The 20,000-nt window shown below is 36.6% G+C and overlaps 2 protein-coding genes across 2 annotated transcripts in view; one reads left to right on the plus strand and one right to left on the minus strand.

The window, feature by feature from the left end:
* Positions 1-5,825, minus strand: part of Pgd (phosphogluconate dehydrogenase) — a 45,548-nt gene extending 39,723 nt beyond the window's left edge. The window contains exon 1 of the mRNA XM_067131417.1: positions 5,713-5,825. Coding sequence (XP_066987518.1) covers positions 5,713-5,726 — 14 coding nt within the window. The 5' untranslated portion in view covers positions 5,727-5,825. The remainder of the gene's footprint in view (positions 1-5,712) is intronic.
* A 3,336-nt stretch (positions 5,826-9,161) lies between these two features.
* Positions 9,162-20,000, plus strand: part of LOC136854706 (glutamic acid-rich protein-like) — a 14,091-nt gene continuing 3,252 nt past the window's right edge. The window contains exons 1-3 of the mRNA XM_067131291.1: positions 9,162-9,206; positions 9,872-10,038; positions 13,898-14,006. Coding sequence (XP_066987392.1) covers positions 9,162-9,206; positions 9,872-10,038; positions 13,898-14,006 — 321 coding nt within the window. The remainder of the gene's footprint in view (positions 9,207-9,871; positions 10,039-13,897; positions 14,007-20,000) is intronic.

Here is a 20,000-nt window from a genome sequence, read left to right on the forward strand (position 1 = left end):
ATGCACACACCACAATAATGACGTGAATATATGCATGTGGTCTGGATGATTTCTGAACAGCTGGGTGTGCGGTTGTGCGTGCATGTATATGTGCAAACACACACACACACATACATACACAAACATATACATACATATATATATAGATATGTCACTTACAAATCCGTGACTTTATCACAAAAATTTAAGCCACAAATACCCTCTACTACCAAATCAACTATACCCAAGTATAAGCCATTCCCAAGGCACACTAACCACGATGTTAATAACGATATCTATTGCTTAAATATACATAAGTAATATTCCACGTATTCCCCGGGGAACAGGAAAACCCCAAACTGCTTCAAAAAACCAAAATAACGAATGCAAAACGATCTTGGAATAACGACTCCATTTTCCGTGTTCCTTTCAAATAACATTTCTAAATATCTTTTCCAAATTACCAGCGCCGTTTTCGTTTGGCCCAGGGGTGCGCAACAGACGAATCCTTTATCATTCTCACACGCAGAGCGAGCAAGCGAGCGAGCAAGCAAGCAGCGAGTAATGAGAAAACAGGTTAATATTATAATAATTATGGTGGTGATGGATGGTACTATGACTTCTGTTCACAAAAGCAGCAATTAAAGTCATTTTTTTCTATCTCCGTGACGGTACTTGTGCTGTCAATGACGAGAATTTTTTTTTTTTTTTAAATAGGGCCTTTTTTAATGAGACATTTTTAAATAGGTCCTTTTTTTTATAGAAAATGTTTTTTAAATATTAGATATATCTTCGAGTACGGAATACAGCCACGGAATAATTGCTTGAAAATAACAAAATTCTTTGTTTAATTTTCCTTTCCTGCCAATACACACACACACAGACATATACACACACACACACACACACACACACACACACATACACACACACACATATATAATTATATATATATATAAATATATATATTTATATTATATATATATATATACATATATATACAGATATTCAAACAGACAGACTGACTGGTTGGTGGAAAAGTTCTCGAGAGTCGTCTGAGAGAGAGAGAGAGAGAGAGAGAGAGAGAGAGAGAGAGAGAGAGAGAGAGAGAGAAGACTCCCTGACTTCCAACCTGATATTCAACAGCAGAGCAGAACCGGACACTAGCCTAACCTTGGAAGGAAAAAAAAAAAAAACTGCAGTCAGGAAATAAGAGAGAAAAAAATACATGAAAATCACTTTTCACGGAAAAATCAACCATATGAGGTCTTCAGTGTGTGATTAAGTTTCTCCTCTCAAAGCTAATTATATACCTCCAAGCCCTAATCACTCTGTTATTATGGTTGCGGAGAATGGAGAATGAGAATGCTGCATTCTCGAGTCGATTTGAACACTGTTTTCTAATACTATGAACTGTGGTGTGTGTATGTATATATGTATGTATGTTAACTTTATCACATACACAATTGTTCTGTGCATTGGTAGAATTACTAAAAGGACCTCATTCAAACTGGGTGGTATCTAATGGAGTATGTATGTATGTATAAATATGTATGTATGTATTTATATGTATGTATATATATATTATATATAATTTCCAATAAAGGTGGTGACTCAAGAAAGTCCAATCCTTCAAATTTTTCCAGCAAGTATTCTGGGATGAAGTTGCTAGGCCCATACCCTTTTCCATCGTTGCTAAAGCCAGCTATACTCAATTAGGCCTATTGCCCAAAACCATAACAGACTGCTTATGTTCACGCGGGCACAACAGAATTTAACGTACCGCTCTCAAAAGACACCAACTTGCCAGAGTACTGAACCTTTGAAATCCTGCTTGAGAAAAAAAACTGATCAATTTACAGCCTTGAAGGTAAACAACAGAGTCTAAGTCCTTTCTTAGACATTAAGTCTCCTTATCAGGCAGACTATCTACAAAATCTTATTCCATGAAGTCTTTTCATCCATATGGATGATACGATTAGGATCAAATAACAACAAAGACATTCCAAAAGACAGCTTTAGGAATCCTATTTCACAAGGCAGCTTTATGATATCCTAAGCTCACCTCAACACTAAAGCAATCCTTGGGTTATTTGGTTATGCCCCAAGATGGCCATCCTGTGCACACTTGGAAACATGTAATACTTACGTTTACTTCTGCTGGATGGATTAGTGCTTACACAAAAATAACCTGTTTGCTAAATTTACTGCAACTGTGCTCAGTGGATTTTTTCAGTCTCTCTTCAATGAGAAGGATTTTGCACATAAATAAACGCTGTATTTGGTGCTTGTCCTATTCTCATCAAAATTTTGGAAATGAAGTGCTCATACTGAATGAAAAAGAGAAGAAAAAGATGGAAGCTGCTGGGATGCAATAATTCTACATTGCAGTACAGTACGTAAAGAGTAAGGTTGGAAAGGTTGAGAAAAATAGATACAAAACTGTGGTTAAAATTCTAACTCAGGTAATACAATGAGTCAGCACATGTTGAAGGGGGTCTGTGGATGAGAAATGAACAAAGGAGGATGACTGGTTGGTGATAAAAACATCCGGTTTCATCTTAATTGTAATGATGAGAATTGATGAAGGTGACAAGTTCTCCACACCAGTGCCTGAGACGTCCTGCTATGATCAGCCAGCATAATAATGTACTGCTTAACGATAAAAGCGCAAGAGGCTAATCTGACATGTCATTACTATAGTACACTACCCACATTTATTAGCTTGGGTGATAGATGGGGCCCAGCATCTGATCAGATACATGACCCTACACAGAAAAAGATTGTGCTAAATCACTTTTAACAGATAGTAAAACTTACAAGGCATTATGCTCAACATTAGTAGTAATTCAGAGATGAAATGTAGTGTTAGCTCCAACTGGAAGTGAAGGTGAATGACTGTAAAAACGTGAATGACTGTAAAAATGTCTTTGTCATGTAATTTTTGTTGACACCAAACAGTCACCAGGAAGTGGTGTGCCAATTGTGATTTATCACTGTTGTAATACATAGATCCATTTCTGGTACCAATTGTGATTTATCACTGTTGTAATACATAGATCCATTTCTGGTAACTTTAATAACTTGCTAAATGTCATTCAACCTCCTTATAAAAAAATGACGGCTGGTTGCTAAGGGAACTTGCACAAAGGTATGTGTAATTCAGTTGTTGACCAGGAAAGTTACAAATATGCAAGAAACAACCAAATGCCCATCAAGAGAACAGGTAACCTTTCAAGCTCCCAATGCACTTCCGAAGAATTTTTGAAACATAACATCTGAGGATGTCTGACCAACCTGTTCCCTAGCACTTGGCTCATTATACAAAGTACAGCATACAATAATGTACATTATACTCAAACTCATGGTCCATTCTTTTGACTGGGTATACTGGCTTTAGTAAAAATTAGAATGCTTATTTCCTATACACACAACAGAATACAACATCTTTTTCATTTTACATACTATATAGTTTTAATTCAAGAATATCAATAATATCAGAACACAATAAAATTGAACATTTACAGCTTAATGATTAAGAAAAGCAGTGTCATATGCCTGCCCACACACTTAACTGGCTGAAAACAGGATACTGTACAGTTAAACCTGAAATCAGCTGACAACTAAGAAACATATGTGACAACCATAATAAAGAATGCATCCAGCATTTCTACGGACAATGTAATAATTACCTTGTTCTAATCACTGTGACCAGGCTACCCCTAAAACTGATACTCCCACTGCCTGGCTATGTGGTTCATCAAGTATATAGCCTAGACTAACCTAAACAAGCGTCCCCACTCTTATGTAGTATACGGATCATCTTCATCACAATTGGTTTTAAGTCAACATTCCATGTTATGGAGTTAAGACTTAAAATGAGTTCTAATGCTTCTCTGTTATGTCAGACTGCCCATCAGGTCATTTGCTAAGAAACAAGCTTGGTGGGTGGGTTGGCCATAAACGTAACCTGACATGATTAGGCTACGCATAACTGATTGGCCCAACAACTCTTGAATCTAAGCTTGGCTACCACAGCCTAGCCGGCATTCCTGTGTGGTTCTCTCTTAGCAGTTCTGCCATCAATTTGAGCAACTTATCTTTTAAAAAAGCTCTGTTGAAAATGATTAGTTACCACAGTACCGGAAGCTAATAGTATATATCAAATACAACTTGTATTTGTTTACATAATAAGGTGCCATATTTAATGAAAGTCATAGTTATTTCTGTTTTACCATCTGCGTACAATTTCTGGAATGACGAGTACTTGGCTGCAACTTAATATCAGAATAAAAATCATACAGTGATGAGAAACTTTACTTGGAATCAAGAAAATATTATGATTATGTGGTAGAAAAAGAATATTCATCTGTACAAAAATCTTAGATATTTAGTCAGCCTACAGTGTAAAAAAGTAGAATATCCCTTTTTGAAGGCCTTTAATGCATTATGAACAAATTTGAAACTCGTTCTTGTTCCAAATAACGGCAAATTTAGAGGGATACATTCTCATCTAGCCTTCCTTAACCTAACCTAGCCTTGTATGTCAGTCTAGCGGAAATGTCATTACGACAACGTGGCAAGCAAACTAACACCTACCAATATTCAGTTACTAAATATGTCCAGCACACATCAAAAGGCAACAGTTTGATGACATCCATAGCATGGTAACTATTCACTTCCAGAGTAAGTGGGACTCAAGTATTGTGCAAATACACAAAACAACATAGGCTAACAAGATGCAAAAACAATAAAAGTATATAGTATATGGACTCTGTAAAAATGGTATTTTACTCCACCAAGAGTAGGCCATGCTTCTCTCATCCTAACCCTACTAGCCTAGCCTAGGCTAGCTATATAATTATACAGAAGAACTCCGCAGGGCCATGTGTCAAGCAAGACTGGTAATTCTACATAAAAACTCCATGGAGCCACATATTTACAACCAGCCCCTTGTGGATAAACCTGGAGCCACATATTTACAACCAGCCCCTTGGGGATAAACCTGGAGCCACATATTTACAACCAGTCCCTTGGGGATAAACCTAAAAACTTGAAATGTGTTAAATTTCTCCAATTTCATCAAATGGTCTCGGTAAGTGTCTCAAATTCTCGGCAAATTTATCAAAATAACCTCAAAATGCACTGCATCATATACGGCACCATTTTCTATACAATTTGGTAATTTTTTCTGTACTGATAATCGATAGCTCACTGCTTCGCTCTTCTGTGGAATTACCACGCGAGTACAGTAGCCTAACCTAATGCAGGCTATGCTTAGCCTGATTCCAATATCCAGACTGGGCTGGTTAGGCTAAACTACACAGAGATTAGCCTTAAATGATTTAATCAAGTACTTGCTCTCCAAACGTCTTACTGAACGAGTTCTGACCGGCCTAGCGTAGCAACAAGGAAAATACGATATACCGGTGGTCTAAGCTATCTGAAATAAGCAATAGCACCTCTCAATGTGCATTGTTTACTGTAGAAAAATGTCATACATGCCATAATCATATTATAAAGTAATCACATGCGAAAACAAACCCGATTTGGAAGAGTTAAACAAATTATTCAAGGCGACCGAGCCGGAATCGCGTTCCACGGCCGCCCGAACCTCTCCCACCGACAATGTCATTTTTCTCCTTTTTAAGACAAAAACTCCTTATTTTACCAACAACAAATTAAAATCAAGTCAAAATTAAACTCAAAGAGTCTTCTTTCATCAACACTTACCATCCTTCAGACATGGTAAGACGGCGTGGAATGATAAGGCAACTCGACGAAGGAAGACACTACGATGTTTACACAACGAGATCTGGGCGCAGACTGACGATTGGAAAGAAGAAGAAGTAGAAATGTCAACAATCATACGTCGGCTGCTTTGCTCCATTTGCTAAATATTCTACTAAAATTTAATATATTCGTAACGTTTACAATAAAATCAAAGCCTTTAGCTTTATATATATAAGATATAAAGTAATCAAATATAATAAGATAGGGAAGAAGAAGTAGAAATTTCAACAATCTGCTTTGCTCCATTTGCTAAATCTTCTACTAAAATTTCATCTATTCATGACGTTTACAATAAAATCAAAGCCTTTAAATTGATATGAATAATATATGTAGTAATTTAATACAATAAGATTATTCATGACAACTGGGAAGAAGTCGTAAGTCCTCAACTGCGCTCCATTTGCTAAATATTCCTTTAAAATGTAATATCCATAATACTAAAAGTGAAATCAAAGCCTTGAACTTCATTTAAATGATAATATAAAATCACTATGATAAGAATACCTGTAACCTAATGCTTTTATGCTTTATAAAGCATAAAACTGCAACGGTGAACAAATAAATGTGAATAGGCATCTTTAACACTGATAAAATTTACTAAATGTAGCTTCTTGACGAATAATATTATTACGATGGGTAGACAAGTCTACAGTGCCTCCGTCCTACATCCCCCCCCCCCCTCTCCTCACTCCCCAACCACGTCCCCACAGGTAAATTTCAGGTTATCTGAACAGTTTCCTGAAATAGTAACACTCACGACATAGATAGTACCGATCTCAGACAAATTAGCCTTTTGGCAATGACAAAACTGCTCGAAATAACTTTCTCTCACCTTCAAGGGTTTTTAAATTGTCTCTAGATATTGCTTGTAAAAAAAATAGCAAAGACTGAGGAAAAATTATATGATAGTTCTGTCACTGAATTTGATTCCAGGTTCTCCTTACTTCCCAAATTAACCAGAACTGTGGGTTAATCTTCTCAATGCACAAAACATAAAGGCGTATAATCTGCTTTCCTGAGATCAGGCGGTTTCACGCCTTTTTTTTTGGGGCTGGTAAGGAATACCAGTCCTTTATCATACTATGCTGACGGTGCGCGTCAGTTCATTTTATCTCAAGATGGCAACAAATGGGGGGTTTTATCTCCCTCATCAGTGGATGCTAGAATATTATGTAGTCTCTTTGACGTATTGTGTTGATAAAGAATATTATGTCAGAATTATATTATGCTTACAAATTGCATCAATTCCTTTACTTCTATATATATATATATATATATATATATATATATATATATATATATATATATATATATATATATATATATATACACTATTTATATGCATATTGTATATACAGTATATATATATATATATATATATATATATATATATATATATATATATATATATATATATATATATACAAACTTATTTTTCAAACTATGATCAGGACCACATCAAATTACGTAACCCAAACTAAGCAAGGCTTCTATACCCTCCCCAACCCAAAAAAATAAAACTAATTTATTCACGACTCAACTCGTAATTAAAATCTAAAATGTATATTAACGTTCTCATCCAATTCGCCTCCAAAGTAATAGACAGCTACCTTTACATTTTTTTTCCAAAGACTGATAAAACTCATTATCGAATACACAAATTAATTCGGCAGGTTGTAATAAGAAAAATGCTATAGGCACGTCGATCACAAATTAGACTCGGGCCCACCCACTCGCGGGTGAAAATTGGAATCCGTTTTTTAGAAAAAATATTCCATACAAATGTTTCCCGGAATTTTGATAAACGGGGAACAAATAGTTTACTGGTATATATATATATATATATATATATATATATATATATATATATATATATATATATATATATATATATATATATATATATACAAACATATATATCGTAAATCTGTTAAGTTTTCCATATAACTTAGACGCAATAGAAAACGAGCATCCACTTTCTTCTAAGCCAGCCTGAAGTGATGGCTAACTATAGTAAAATAACGAAGACTTACTGTAAATAAAACATTCTTTTTTACTTTTAAATCTTTTTATTAAAGACTAATTAAGTTTCTCAGTGCGATAACTATGGATTAATGCAGAGGAATATAAGGTGACAGAAAGGTATCTCGTGGGATACTTGAGGTTATTGAGAAATGAGTTAACATTTGATGAAGGAATCTGCGTCATCCATAATAATGAAGACATATATATATATATATATATATATATATATATATATATATATATATATATATATATATATATATATATATATATATATATATATATATATATATATGTAAACGTATGCCTATGTTAAATGAGAGCACCACAGTCAAATATTTCAAAGGAAAGCTGATTTTATGATTAGGAGAGAATTGAGCAGGAAAAAATTTAAAAAGTTAAATAGGGAAATATTAAATGTTCTTAGCTTTCTGTAAAAGAAAACCATTGTGCCGGCTTTGTCTGTCAGTCCCCACTTTTTTCTGTCCAGCCTCAGATTTTAAAAACTACTGAGGCTAGAGGGCTGCAAATTGGTATATTGATCATCCACCCTCCAATCATCAAGCATACCAAATTGCAGCCCTCTAACCTCTTCAGTAGTTCTGATTTTATTCAAGGTTAAAATTAGCCACAATCATGCGTCTGGCAACGATATAAGATAGGCCACCACCGGGCCGTGGTTAAAGTTTCATGGGCCGCGGCTCATACAGCATTACACCTAGACCACCGAAAGATAGATCTGTTTTCGGTGGCCTTGATTATACGCTGTACAGAAAACTCGATTGCGCTGAAGAAACTTCGTGTCAATTAGTCTCAATATATAGATTGTTTTCAATCTATATATTTCTTGGTTTAATTAAAACAATATTTAACCTAATGTTAAAAATTGTTATTTGCTGCTATTTCCTGACGTCAATAAACAAGAAGAAGAACCTCGGATTCAAAGGTAAACAAGACGAACCAAGTGAGTGACAGGTTACAGATCAGACAAGGAGAGAGAGAGAGAGAGAGAGAGAGAGAGAGAGAGAGAGAGAGAGAGAGAGAGAGAGAGAGAGAGAGAGAGTTTGGAACCAGTTTTCGAAGGTGGGACACCAGGCATGATAGAGGTGGATGCTCTAATGAAACAAACATCTTGTGAAGAGAGAGAGAGAGAGAGAGAGAGAGAGAGAGAGAGAGAGAGAGAGTTTGAGTTTTCGAAGGTGGGACACAGGCATGATAGAGGGTGGATGCTCTAATGGATCTTTGTGAAGAGAGAGAGAGAGAGAGAGAGAGAGAGAGAGAGAGAGAGAGAGAGGATGTCCCTGGATCAATGAACAGGTAAGTGGGAGTAATCGTGAATAAGTGATGAAACTTTGTAAAGAAAAATGGGGGAGCCGATAATTAGAGAAAAATGGGGAATTAAGAAATATGTAAGACAACTAATTGTGAGAACGATTAGTGGATATAGAAGAGCGTCTATAAATAGGTAAACGTAACATTGGAGACCCAATGGCAAATATAGAAAAAAAGTGATATAGAAATGTGTAAGAATCTTGAGTAATAAACAATGAATATAGAAAGAATTAAAAAACCAACATTGAATTGTAGAACAGAGTTAAGAATTGTTTAAGAAAACCTCAAAAATAAACAGCGAATATAAAAAATGGAAAATATAGAAAATAAGTAATATAGAAATATAAGAATAACAAACAATGAACACAGAAAAATTAAGAAATATCTAAGAAAACTTGAAAAATCAACAGTGAATTCTAGAACAGAGTTAAGAATTGTTTAAGAAAACATAAAAACAGAACAGTGAATATATATATATATATATATATATATATATATATATATATATATATATATATATATATATATATATATATATATATATATGTATATATATATATATATATATACTAATATATACATATATATACATACATATATATTTATAAAAGAATCAAGAGGTGCGTACAAAGTTCAAACCGAGAAAAATAATAACAGCGCCAGAGAAGCAAGACTCGGAACTCGAGTTCCGCAACAAAAATGGCAAGAGAAATTTGTCTGGAAACTTTGGTAAAACTGTTAGTGGAGCAAAACACTGGAAGAAGAAGAAGAAGAAGAAGAAGAAGAAGAAGAAGAAGAAGAAGAAGAAGAAGAAGAAGAAGAAGAAGAAGAAGAAGAAGAAGAAGAGGAGGAGGAGGAGGAGGAGGAGGAGGAGGAGGAGGAGGAAGAAGAGAAACCAATAGACACGACGTAGAAAAACAAAGGCAGGAGGTGAGAGTAATTTGTCTGAAAAACTTTAGTAAACTGTTAGTGGAACAAAACACTGGAAGAAGAAGAAGAAGAAGAAGGAGGAGGAGGAGGAGGAGGAGGAGGAGGAGGAGGAGGAGGAGGAGGAGGAGAAGGAGGAGAAACCAATGGACACGAGGCAGAAAAACAAAGGAAGGAGGTGATTAAAAAGAACAGGTAACTGATGGCGAACCACTGAAGAAGAAGAAGAAGAAGAAGAAGAAGAAGAAGAAGAAGAGGAGGAGGAGGAGGAGGAGGAGGAGAAACCAACAGACACAAGGTAGAAAAACAAAGGAAGGAGGTGATTAAAACGACGGGAGAAGAAATTGGCGAAAATTAACATAAATTTAATTATATGCAAAGAAGTTGACGAATGTTAGGCCAGGTTTTTAAAAATAGGTGAAATAGACCTCCACGTGTAATTATAATACCCACAATGCCCTCTTAAGTCCTTGAATTCTTCCTGCTTCTTTGGATACCCTTGTCACTACAAAGCCTTAAGATCCAAGTGCAAGAAACATGAAGAAATTATGATGTCCGGTAGCTGGAAACGAACCTGGGTCCTCTAATCAGAACGAGGTACCATTGACGACCTGACCACTGGCTGTGGTGGTGAGGATGGATCTATTCCATCTCTAAATATATATATATATATATATATATATATATATATATATATATATATATATATATATATATATATATATATATATATATATATATATATATATATATATATATATATATATATATATATATATATATATATATATCTGAAAACGACAGGTACTGTATACTGCATGTACGTATGAGAGGCAATAGACTTCTATCCTTCTCGTGGTCAGGTCGACAATGGTACCTCGTTCTCATTATTTCTTCATATTTCTTGCACTCGGATCTTAAGGCTTTGTAGTAACAAATTTTTACCTGACCAGTCACAGATATGAGCAATATTGAATCTATTTTGCAATTTCATCGTATTTATATCAAGTACATGCAGTCTATAGCTCTGGAGAGTGAATAAGAGAGTCTTGTGTGTGTGTGTGTGTGCGTGTGTGTGTGAGAGAGAGAGAGAGAGAGAGAGAGGCGGGGGCTGAAGGTACTGAAATAAAAACCTTTACTTCCACTACAAGTAAAAATCTTCTATAATATCTATATCATAATAGTCCAAATATGTCAAGTTACGATAGGATATTCTGAGAGAGAGAGAGAGAGAGAGAGAGAGAGAGAGAGAGAGAGAGAGAGATAAAATAAATTTAAAAATATTTCCATTATGGGGAAAAAGCACAAAGTATCATATGAACGAAATGTACCAAGTTACGAAAGCACTTTCTGAGAGAGAGAGAGAGAGAGAGAGAGAGAGAGAGAGAGAGAGAGAGAGAGAGAGAGAGAGAGAGAGAGAGAAAGGAATAAAATCAAAAACATTTATTTCCATTGTTTTAAAACATTTACGCCACAAGGGAATCTTATGGACGAAATATGTCAAGTTACGAAAGTAAATTCTGAGAGAGAGAGAGAGAGAGAGAGAGAGAGAGAGAGAGAGAGAGAGAGAAGTAAAAAAAAATGTATATTACCATTATAGCTACAAATAGTAATTAATATTTATACCACAATGATTTCGTTTAACAAGCCTTATACATTATTATATATCATAATTCATAATTTATATTTATGCACTGTGAATACGTCTTTGACCGAGGAAACATAAAATCACACAGAACTGCGCTGCTGGCCTTTGATAAACCCAACCTTTCACATATTTTCCAGCGAATGCAACGCAAAGTTGGAATAAACTTGATACACATTTTTACATATTTTTCAGTCACTGCTAAATAAATCTGGAATAAACTCTTGTTTTTTTATGGAAAACCCAAACATAAAACCACATTGCATTTTAAATGAGAGTTTGCATCAATAAGTGAGAAATATCAACCGGAAACGCAATAAAAAAAAATTCATTTTTGTGGGACATAAAAAGTAAAATATATGAATTCTAGGAACCGTGTTCAATCTCTCCACAAAAATCTCACTCTGTGAGCTGCCACGTACATTAAGCTATGAATAATTTGTCCCCCCTCTTCTCTGAACATGTACACAAACGAGGGCGGTTCATTGATTGAGCGGGTTGCTTGTTTGTTTGTTGTTTGTTTATTTGTTTGTCCATGTAATCAAGATTAGAACCTCAAGGTTCAATTCTCTGAATATGTAAAAAGTAGATGGTCGAGTGTTTGATTATTTTCATACAATTTACAACTTCGCGTAACGACAAAATATTCATTCAGTTCTTCTTTGAATACGCAAAATATACCAGATTGATTGATAGAGCTGTACGCGTTGTCTTGGCGTCGCAAGGCGTATGACATTCCACTGGACAAATAAAATAAATGGTAAAATATATTCAATAAGATTATGTATTGTATCAAATGGAGAAAATTGCAAGAAATATATATATTTCAAAGAGAACTAGAGATTTATCGTGCATATTTCCGTGCTATGGGTTCCGTACGTGCACTGGTTTGCAGGGCAATGAAAGGCATGTGTATGTATATGTATATATATATATATATATATATATATATATATATATATATATATATATATATATATATATATATATATATATATATATATATTTATATATATATATATATTAATATATATATATATATATATACATATTCATATATACATACACATACATACATACATACACATCCCACCTGATATACATACAACCAAAACGGAAATCAGTTAGACATCTGACTAAATTTTATAGATGAAAAAATATTTTGAGATCGAAAATTCATTCTGTCTTTTTTTTTTTTGAGACCTTTGGGAATCCGTGTCATATTGTCATACTTCCTCGTTCCAAAGCGAGCTGTTTCAATTTTCCTTTTTATTTATTCGTTTCTCTCTTTTTTTTTTTATGTTCTCTGGCTTTTGAACTTGTTCGCTCGGGCGTGAGAGAGAGAGAGAGAGAGAGAGAGAGAGAGAGAGAGAGAGAGAGAGAGAGAGAGAGACAGGCAGGCCGGGTAGCAGATGAAGAATATAAGGATGTATGTTAAAGGTAAAAGAGAGAGAGAGAGAGAGAGAGAGAGAGAGAGAGTGGCTGGTAAATGGAGAAAATAGTGATGCATGTTGACGGTAGCAACAAAGTGAGTGAGAGAGAGGTGGAAAGAGGGAGAGAGGTTCTCATAAAATATTTATGAAAGAACAATGTGTGTGTGTGTGTGTGTGAGAGAGAGAGAGAGAGAGAGAGAGAGAGAGAGAGAGAGAGAGAGAGAGAGAGAGAGAGAGAGAGACCTCAAACTACAAACGAAAGAAGCTGTACAGGGGAGATGAGTGGGCGTTTGAGTTGAGGGGAGAGAGAGAGAGAGAGAGAGAGAGAGAGAGAGAGAGAGAGAGAGAGAGAGAGAGAGAAGAGGAGGAGGAAGAGAGGGTGGGGGGTGGTGGTGGGGGAGGGGGACGGTGAAGGTGGGGGAGATAGCTTTTGCTTCAAAAGCAATCACCTGGAAGTACTTTAATTCCACCTCTGAAATCATAGGGGAAGACTTGACTCAACTAGGTGCCGGAAGCTATTGATTTTGGACGTGATGCTGCTTGCAGTCCTCCTCCCCCCCTCACCCCCCCCCAACAATTCCCCAATCATTCCAATCCCCTCCCTTCATCCATCCCTCCAATCCCCTCCTCCATCTCTCCATCTCTCCACCAACAAGCTCTCAGTTCAGGGACCTCCTAGCTGGTATGTTGTCGCCTCAACTTGGGAACTACATGGCCAAGGGAGTTCAAACTTTTATTGTTATTTTTTTCTTTTGACTTCCAGAGCCTGTGGGATTATCGTTCGCCCCGGTGGCTTCACAGGAATCGAGTTTCAAGGTTACCTACACACTTGCCCCAAGGCCCTCTTCCCAGTTTGCAAATGGCGTCATCTGGTACTTTTTAAGAGTTCTTGTTTATTGAATGGGCCTCCAGTATGCAAGTGACGTCATCTGGTACTTTTTAGATTTCTTGTTTATTGAATGAGCCACCAGTTTGCAAGTGACATCACCTGGTACTCTTTAGAGTTCTTGTTTATTGGATAGGCCCTAGTTTGCAAATGATATCATCTGGTACTTTTTAGAATTTTTTTTATTGGATGGGTCCCAAGTTTTCAAATGACGTCATCTGGTACCTTTTAGAGTTCTTGTTTACTGATGAATTTTGTGTACTAGGTTTGCATAAGTTTTCTCTTTAGAATATTCCTTCTTTCTGTTTTATTTCTTTTCCAGGATTATTTCTTCTGCAATGTCTGTGTTTTCTTTGATTCTGTGGGAGGTTTTAAACCAGGCCACTTCTGCACAGAATAGAAAGGAGACTTAGCCAATCTGTCTCCCCTCTGCTCTAAAGCATTCTTTGACCTTGTTTGATGATAAAATTTTATCACTTCTGCACAGAGTAGGTGGGAGACTCATTCGATCTGTCTCCCACCTTGCTCCAAGGCGTTCTTTGATCCTGTCTAAGGTTATAAATTAGGTCACTTCTGCGCAGAGTAGGTGGGAGACTTAGCCCATCTGTCACTTCCCCAAAAGGTAGGAGGGGAGACTTAGTTCATCTGTCTCCCCCTCTTGCTCTTTGAGGTATGAAGTTCTTTATTCAGTGATTCCAGTTTCTCATCAAGTCTCCAGGAATGAGGTTGCTTGCCCCATACCCTTTTTTTCCTGAATTCCAAACCTCACACCATTCTGACAGTTCAATATTATTTAACTTTACTGTACAATCATTTTCTCTACCTTTCTCTCCATCCACTTTAATTATCGTCACCTTTTAGTTTTAATATTCGTTTGAGTTTTCTGTCCATTAAAGTGGATATTGTTTCATCCTCGTTTTATGTCAAATTATTCATTTTGGTTAATGACCGTCCGGGGGATATTTTTGTATCTATTGTTGTATTTTATTACGCAGAAATTTCCATGACTTTTATGATGGTTTTTGTCGCGTTTTCAGGCGAATTATGAGGTCGTCCATTCGAAGGGATTATAAATTGATAGTGTTCGCAACTGGGGGGAATTATTCATCATCACCGAGAGAAGATTTTTAATGAGCTTTTTATGTATGTATATGTGTGTGTGTGTGTGTATGTGTGTGTGTGCATGTGTGTGTGTGTGTGTGTGTGTGTGTGTGTGTGTGTGTAAGACTTACAAGAAAGGATTTTGTTGTCGGGACACAGAACTTAGCATTCGACTTCAAGCGCACTCAAGCATACTCGGAGCGAAAAATAACAAGTTGGTGTAAGATTCGAAAAAGAAAGAAGAAAAAAATTATTCTCACTGAGTAAATATGAAAATACAAAAGAAAAAATTATTCTCACTGAGTAAATAATGCAAAAAAAAAAAAAATTATTCTCACTGAGTAAATAAGAAAATGCAAAAATAAAAATTATTCTCACTAAGTAAATAAAAATTATTCTCACTGAGTAAATAAAAAAATGCAAGAAAATATTCTCACTGGATAAATATGAAAAAAAAAAAAGAAAAATAACACCTGAAGAAAAATATATCCACTTACTAGAATTTATAAATACTCCATCTAGAATTTTTTTTATATACAGGTTCGTGAATGTCGTGACGCCAGATTTAGTATAGGCGTAACCAGTCAATCAATCCCGGTAGAAATAGCTATGGAAACACTAAGAGAAAGGTTAAAAAGAGGATGGAGAGAGAGTTTTCAAGAGAGAGAGAGAGAGAAATTAACTAAAAAAATAAAATATATATAAATTCAAACAAAAAATTGAAAATGGAAAAAAATAATCATCAATAGTTCCTTGAAATACACCACAATGTGAGAGAGAGAGAGAGAGAGAGAGAGAGAGAGAGAGAGAGAGAGAGAGAGAGAGAGAGAGAGAGAGAGAGTTAAAATGGAAAAAATAATAATATTTTCTTTACAGAGAGAGAGAGAGAGAGAGAGAGAGAGAGAGAGAGAGAGAGAAAGGAACTATACAAAAAATAAAAATAAAAAAAATATTCATCAATAGTTCCTTGAAAACCATCACAAAGAGAGAGAGAGAGAGAGAGAGAGAGAGAGAGAGAGAGAGAGAGAGAGAGAGAGAGAGAGAGTTTCAAGACAAGGGCTGAAACACCCCGGGGAATAAAATTACTTAGGAACAGACACCGACCGCGGGGAATCTCCCATGGAGATGTGAGGAGTTAGTGTCAGATTGCGCAGTGGGGGAAGCAAGCAGAGGAATGTGTGCGTGCACGCGCGCAGGCAAACACAAGCACACACACATATGTGTGTGTGCGTGTAACTAATGCACAGTTATATGAACGACTGGATGAGAGAGAGAGAGAGAGAGAGAGAGAGAGAGAGGAGTAAAAATAAGAGAGAGAGAGAGAGAGAGAGAGAGAGAGAGAGAGAGAGAGAGAAATAAAAGAGAGAATGAGAGTAAAAATAAAAGAGAGAGAGAGAGAGAGAGAGAGAGAGAAAGAGAGAGAGAGAATAAAAATAAAAGAGAGAGAGAATGAGAGACTAAAAACAAAAGACTAGAGACAAAGAGAGAGAGAGAGAGAGAGAGAGAGAGAGAGAGAGTAAAAATAAAAGAGAAAGAATGAGAGAGTAAAAATAAAGAGAGAGAGAGAGAAAGAGCAAAAATAAGAGAGAGAATGAGAGAGTAAAAATAAATGAGAGAGAGAGAGAAAAAGGAAAAAGAAAACAAAGCACGAGAAAGTGAAAGAGAGCAAGAAAAGAAAGCAAAAGAGAGAGAGAGAGAGAGAGAGAGAGAGAGAGAGAGAGAGAGAGAGAGAGAGAGAGAGAGAGAGAGAAATAAAAAAGAAAAGCAAAGAGCGAGAGAGAGAGAGAAAAGAAAACGATAGAGAGAGAGAAAAGAGAGAGAGAGAGAGAGAGAGAGAGAGAGAGAGAATTCCACCACAAACAATCCCTCACTCCCCGCAGAAGCTGCCATTGGAATGACTGTATAGGAAAGACGAATAGGACAGAGCCATCCTTAATTCCAGGGGCGTCTCCTGAGACGGCAGACGAAGGAGGAGGAGGAGGAGGAGGGAGGAGGAGGAGGAGGAGGAGGAGGAGGAGGAAGAGGGGAGGGGAGGGGGAGAATCCAGTCAGCCAATAAGACTTGGTACGTAAGATAGAAAATGACTCAATATTCGAGTCAAAGCGAAGGAAATAATCCATTTTTTCCCCCTTTGTAGGATACGGAACGTCTCTCTCTCTCTCTCTCTCTCTCTCTCTCTCTCTCTCTCTAATACGCCGACTATTGGTAATATTTCAATTTACTGTCTTTCTTCACTGTTAAATTACTCATTGCTAGTTAATCCTGTTTCTATTTATTGCTCTCTCTCTCTCTCTCTCTCTCTCTCTCTCTCTCTCTCTCCCTTTACCTGTAACATACATCATTAGACATTCTTATTTTCTCTCTCTCTCTCCTCTCTCTCTCTCTCTCTCTCTCTCTCTCTCTCTCTCTCTCTCTCTGAGAGGTATCCAATTGGTTGCTTTAGATGAAGTCGGCCTTATGCCAGCACGGGCTCTTGCCCTGAGTGTAGCGAGGAGTGACAGAGAGCAGTAGCAGAGTGTGGGGACTGACGTGGACCTCAGGATTCTAACCAACCAACAAGTGAAATGTTGGATCTGTCAATCTCTTTAGCATCTGATGATCAAAAGATAATCAAATGATCTCGCTTTGTTTAAATGACAAATACTACGAGAGAGAGAGAGAGAGAGAGAGAGAGAGAGAGAGAGAGAGAGAGAGAGAGAGAGAGAGCCCCCCAAGTTATAAGAATTCAATGGCTGCTACGTGTCTAGAATCGACAAGGCAAACGTACAAATGAGGTATTATTACTCTGCCAGAGAGAGAGAGAGAGAGAGAGAGAGAGAGAGAGAGAGAGAGAGAGAGAGAGAGAGAGAGAGAAAGAGAGAGAATTACCAATTCAATCGGCCCTTCAAAATTTGAAAAAATGAAAAAAACTTCATAAGGAAGCGACCCTTTATCAAGAGAGAGAGAGAGAGAGAGAGAGAGAGAGAGAGAGAGAGAGAGAGAGAGAGAGAGAGAGAGAGAGAGAGAGAGAGAGAATTGCCAATTCAATCGGCCCTTCAGTATTAGAAAAAATAAATAAATATAAAGACTTCATAAGGAATCGACCATTTTTCAAGAGGCTTAAAGAGAGAGAGAGAGAGAGAGAGAGAGAGAGATCTATGACGCTCTTTAACTCTGTCACATACACACATACACAAACACACACCCATACAAACACACCAACGTGCTAATATTTCATTTCTACAGCCCCTTATAATAATAGATTTGTGACGCCAGGTCGTAGAAATAAATCAATCAACGACTGGAAACTGAGAGAGAAATTTCTTTTTATAAAAGAGAAAATTAAATCAAAAGAGAATATAAAACTAAATAAAAAAAATTGATAAAAATAACTCATTATACCTTTCTTCTTACAAAAGAGAATGTTAAAAAAAAATAAAAATCCCCAAAGAATTATATGTAAAACTAACTCATTATACCATAGTGCAAAAAGGACGAATTATATTAAAAAAAAATGGAAATCAAGTAAAAAATGCGCCGAAGTTTCTTCGGCACAATCGAGTTTTCCGTACAGCAGCTACAGCGTATAATCAAGGCCACCGAAAACAGATCTATCTTTCGGTGGTCTCGGCATAATGCCTGTCCTATATCGTTGCCAGAAGCACGATCATGGTTAACTTTAACCTCAAATAAAATCAAAACTACTAAGGAGGCTAGAGGGCTGCAATATGGTATGTTTGAAGATTGGAGGGTGGGTGATCAACATACCAATTTGCAGCCCTCTAGCCTCAGTAGTTTTTAAGATCTGAGGGCGGACAGAAAAAAGTGCTGACAGAAAAGTGCGGACGGACAGACAAAGCCGGCCCAATAGTTTTCTTTGACAGAAAATTAAAAATCAAATAAAAAAAAACTTCACTAGACCCCATTGCAAAAAAGGACAACTTATACTCTTTCCACACACACAAAAAAAAAAAAGATGAAAAACACACTTCAAAGGCCCCCTATAACCATTGACCCTCATCCTCCCCTTGACTCAAGACCCTTTCCCATTCGTCAGCGATTATACTCTCCTTGAAAAACCAAGTGGTCGACGGTGCTTAAAATAGGTTGTTCAGCTCCTCGATCCCGTAGGGAGATATTGAATAGAGAACCTTGCCAACCTTTTACTGTTGCTTTCCGTTTCAGCGCTTCATGACCTCATGGGACCCAGAGTTTGACCTTTGGCCTAAATTATCTCTTATATTTTATTCTTTAATTCAGCGAGATTCTGATGATTCCAGTGACGTCATCAGCCGAAAATCTTCAGCAAGAATCAGCTTGTTCTGATTTTTCTTATTTTTTTATTTTATCATTTTCAAAACCTGCTTTATAACACGAAAAATAAAGTCTCGGTATAATGCTGTATGAGCCGCGGCCCGCGAAACTTTAACCACGGCTCGGTGGTGGCCTGGTTTATATCGTTGCCAGGAGCACGATCATGGCTAACTTTAACCTTGAATGAAATACTGTAAAAATACTGAGGCTAGAGGGCTGCAATTTAGTATGTTTGATGATTGGAGGGTGGATGATCAACATACCAATTTGCAGCCCTCTAGCCTCAGTAGTTTTCGAGATCTGAGGGCGGACAGAAAAAAGTGTCAGCTGTGTTTTCCCACAGACGAATTCTGGGGCTGACAAAACCTCCACTGGTCTATATACACGGCTTTTCAATCTCTAAGTCTCTCCAAACCCTTCCTTTATCACCTTCATTAGTTTCTCATCCACGATCTCTCTCCTGACCTGTTAAAAAAAACCAGTCGAAAAAAAATAAATTTAAAAAGTATAAACGGAAGAAAAATCTTAAAAACAAATTGTTAATACTAGATGCCTTTCAGCCGAACAATCTGCCGGCCATTACTGC

Source organism: Macrobrachium rosenbergii, chromosome 30 (assembly GCF_040412425.1).
Source record: "Macrobrachium rosenbergii isolate ZJJX-2024 chromosome 30, ASM4041242v1, whole genome shotgun sequence".
NCBI classification, from domain to species: Eukaryota; Metazoa; Arthropoda; class Malacostraca; order Decapoda; family Palaemonidae; genus Macrobrachium; species Macrobrachium rosenbergii.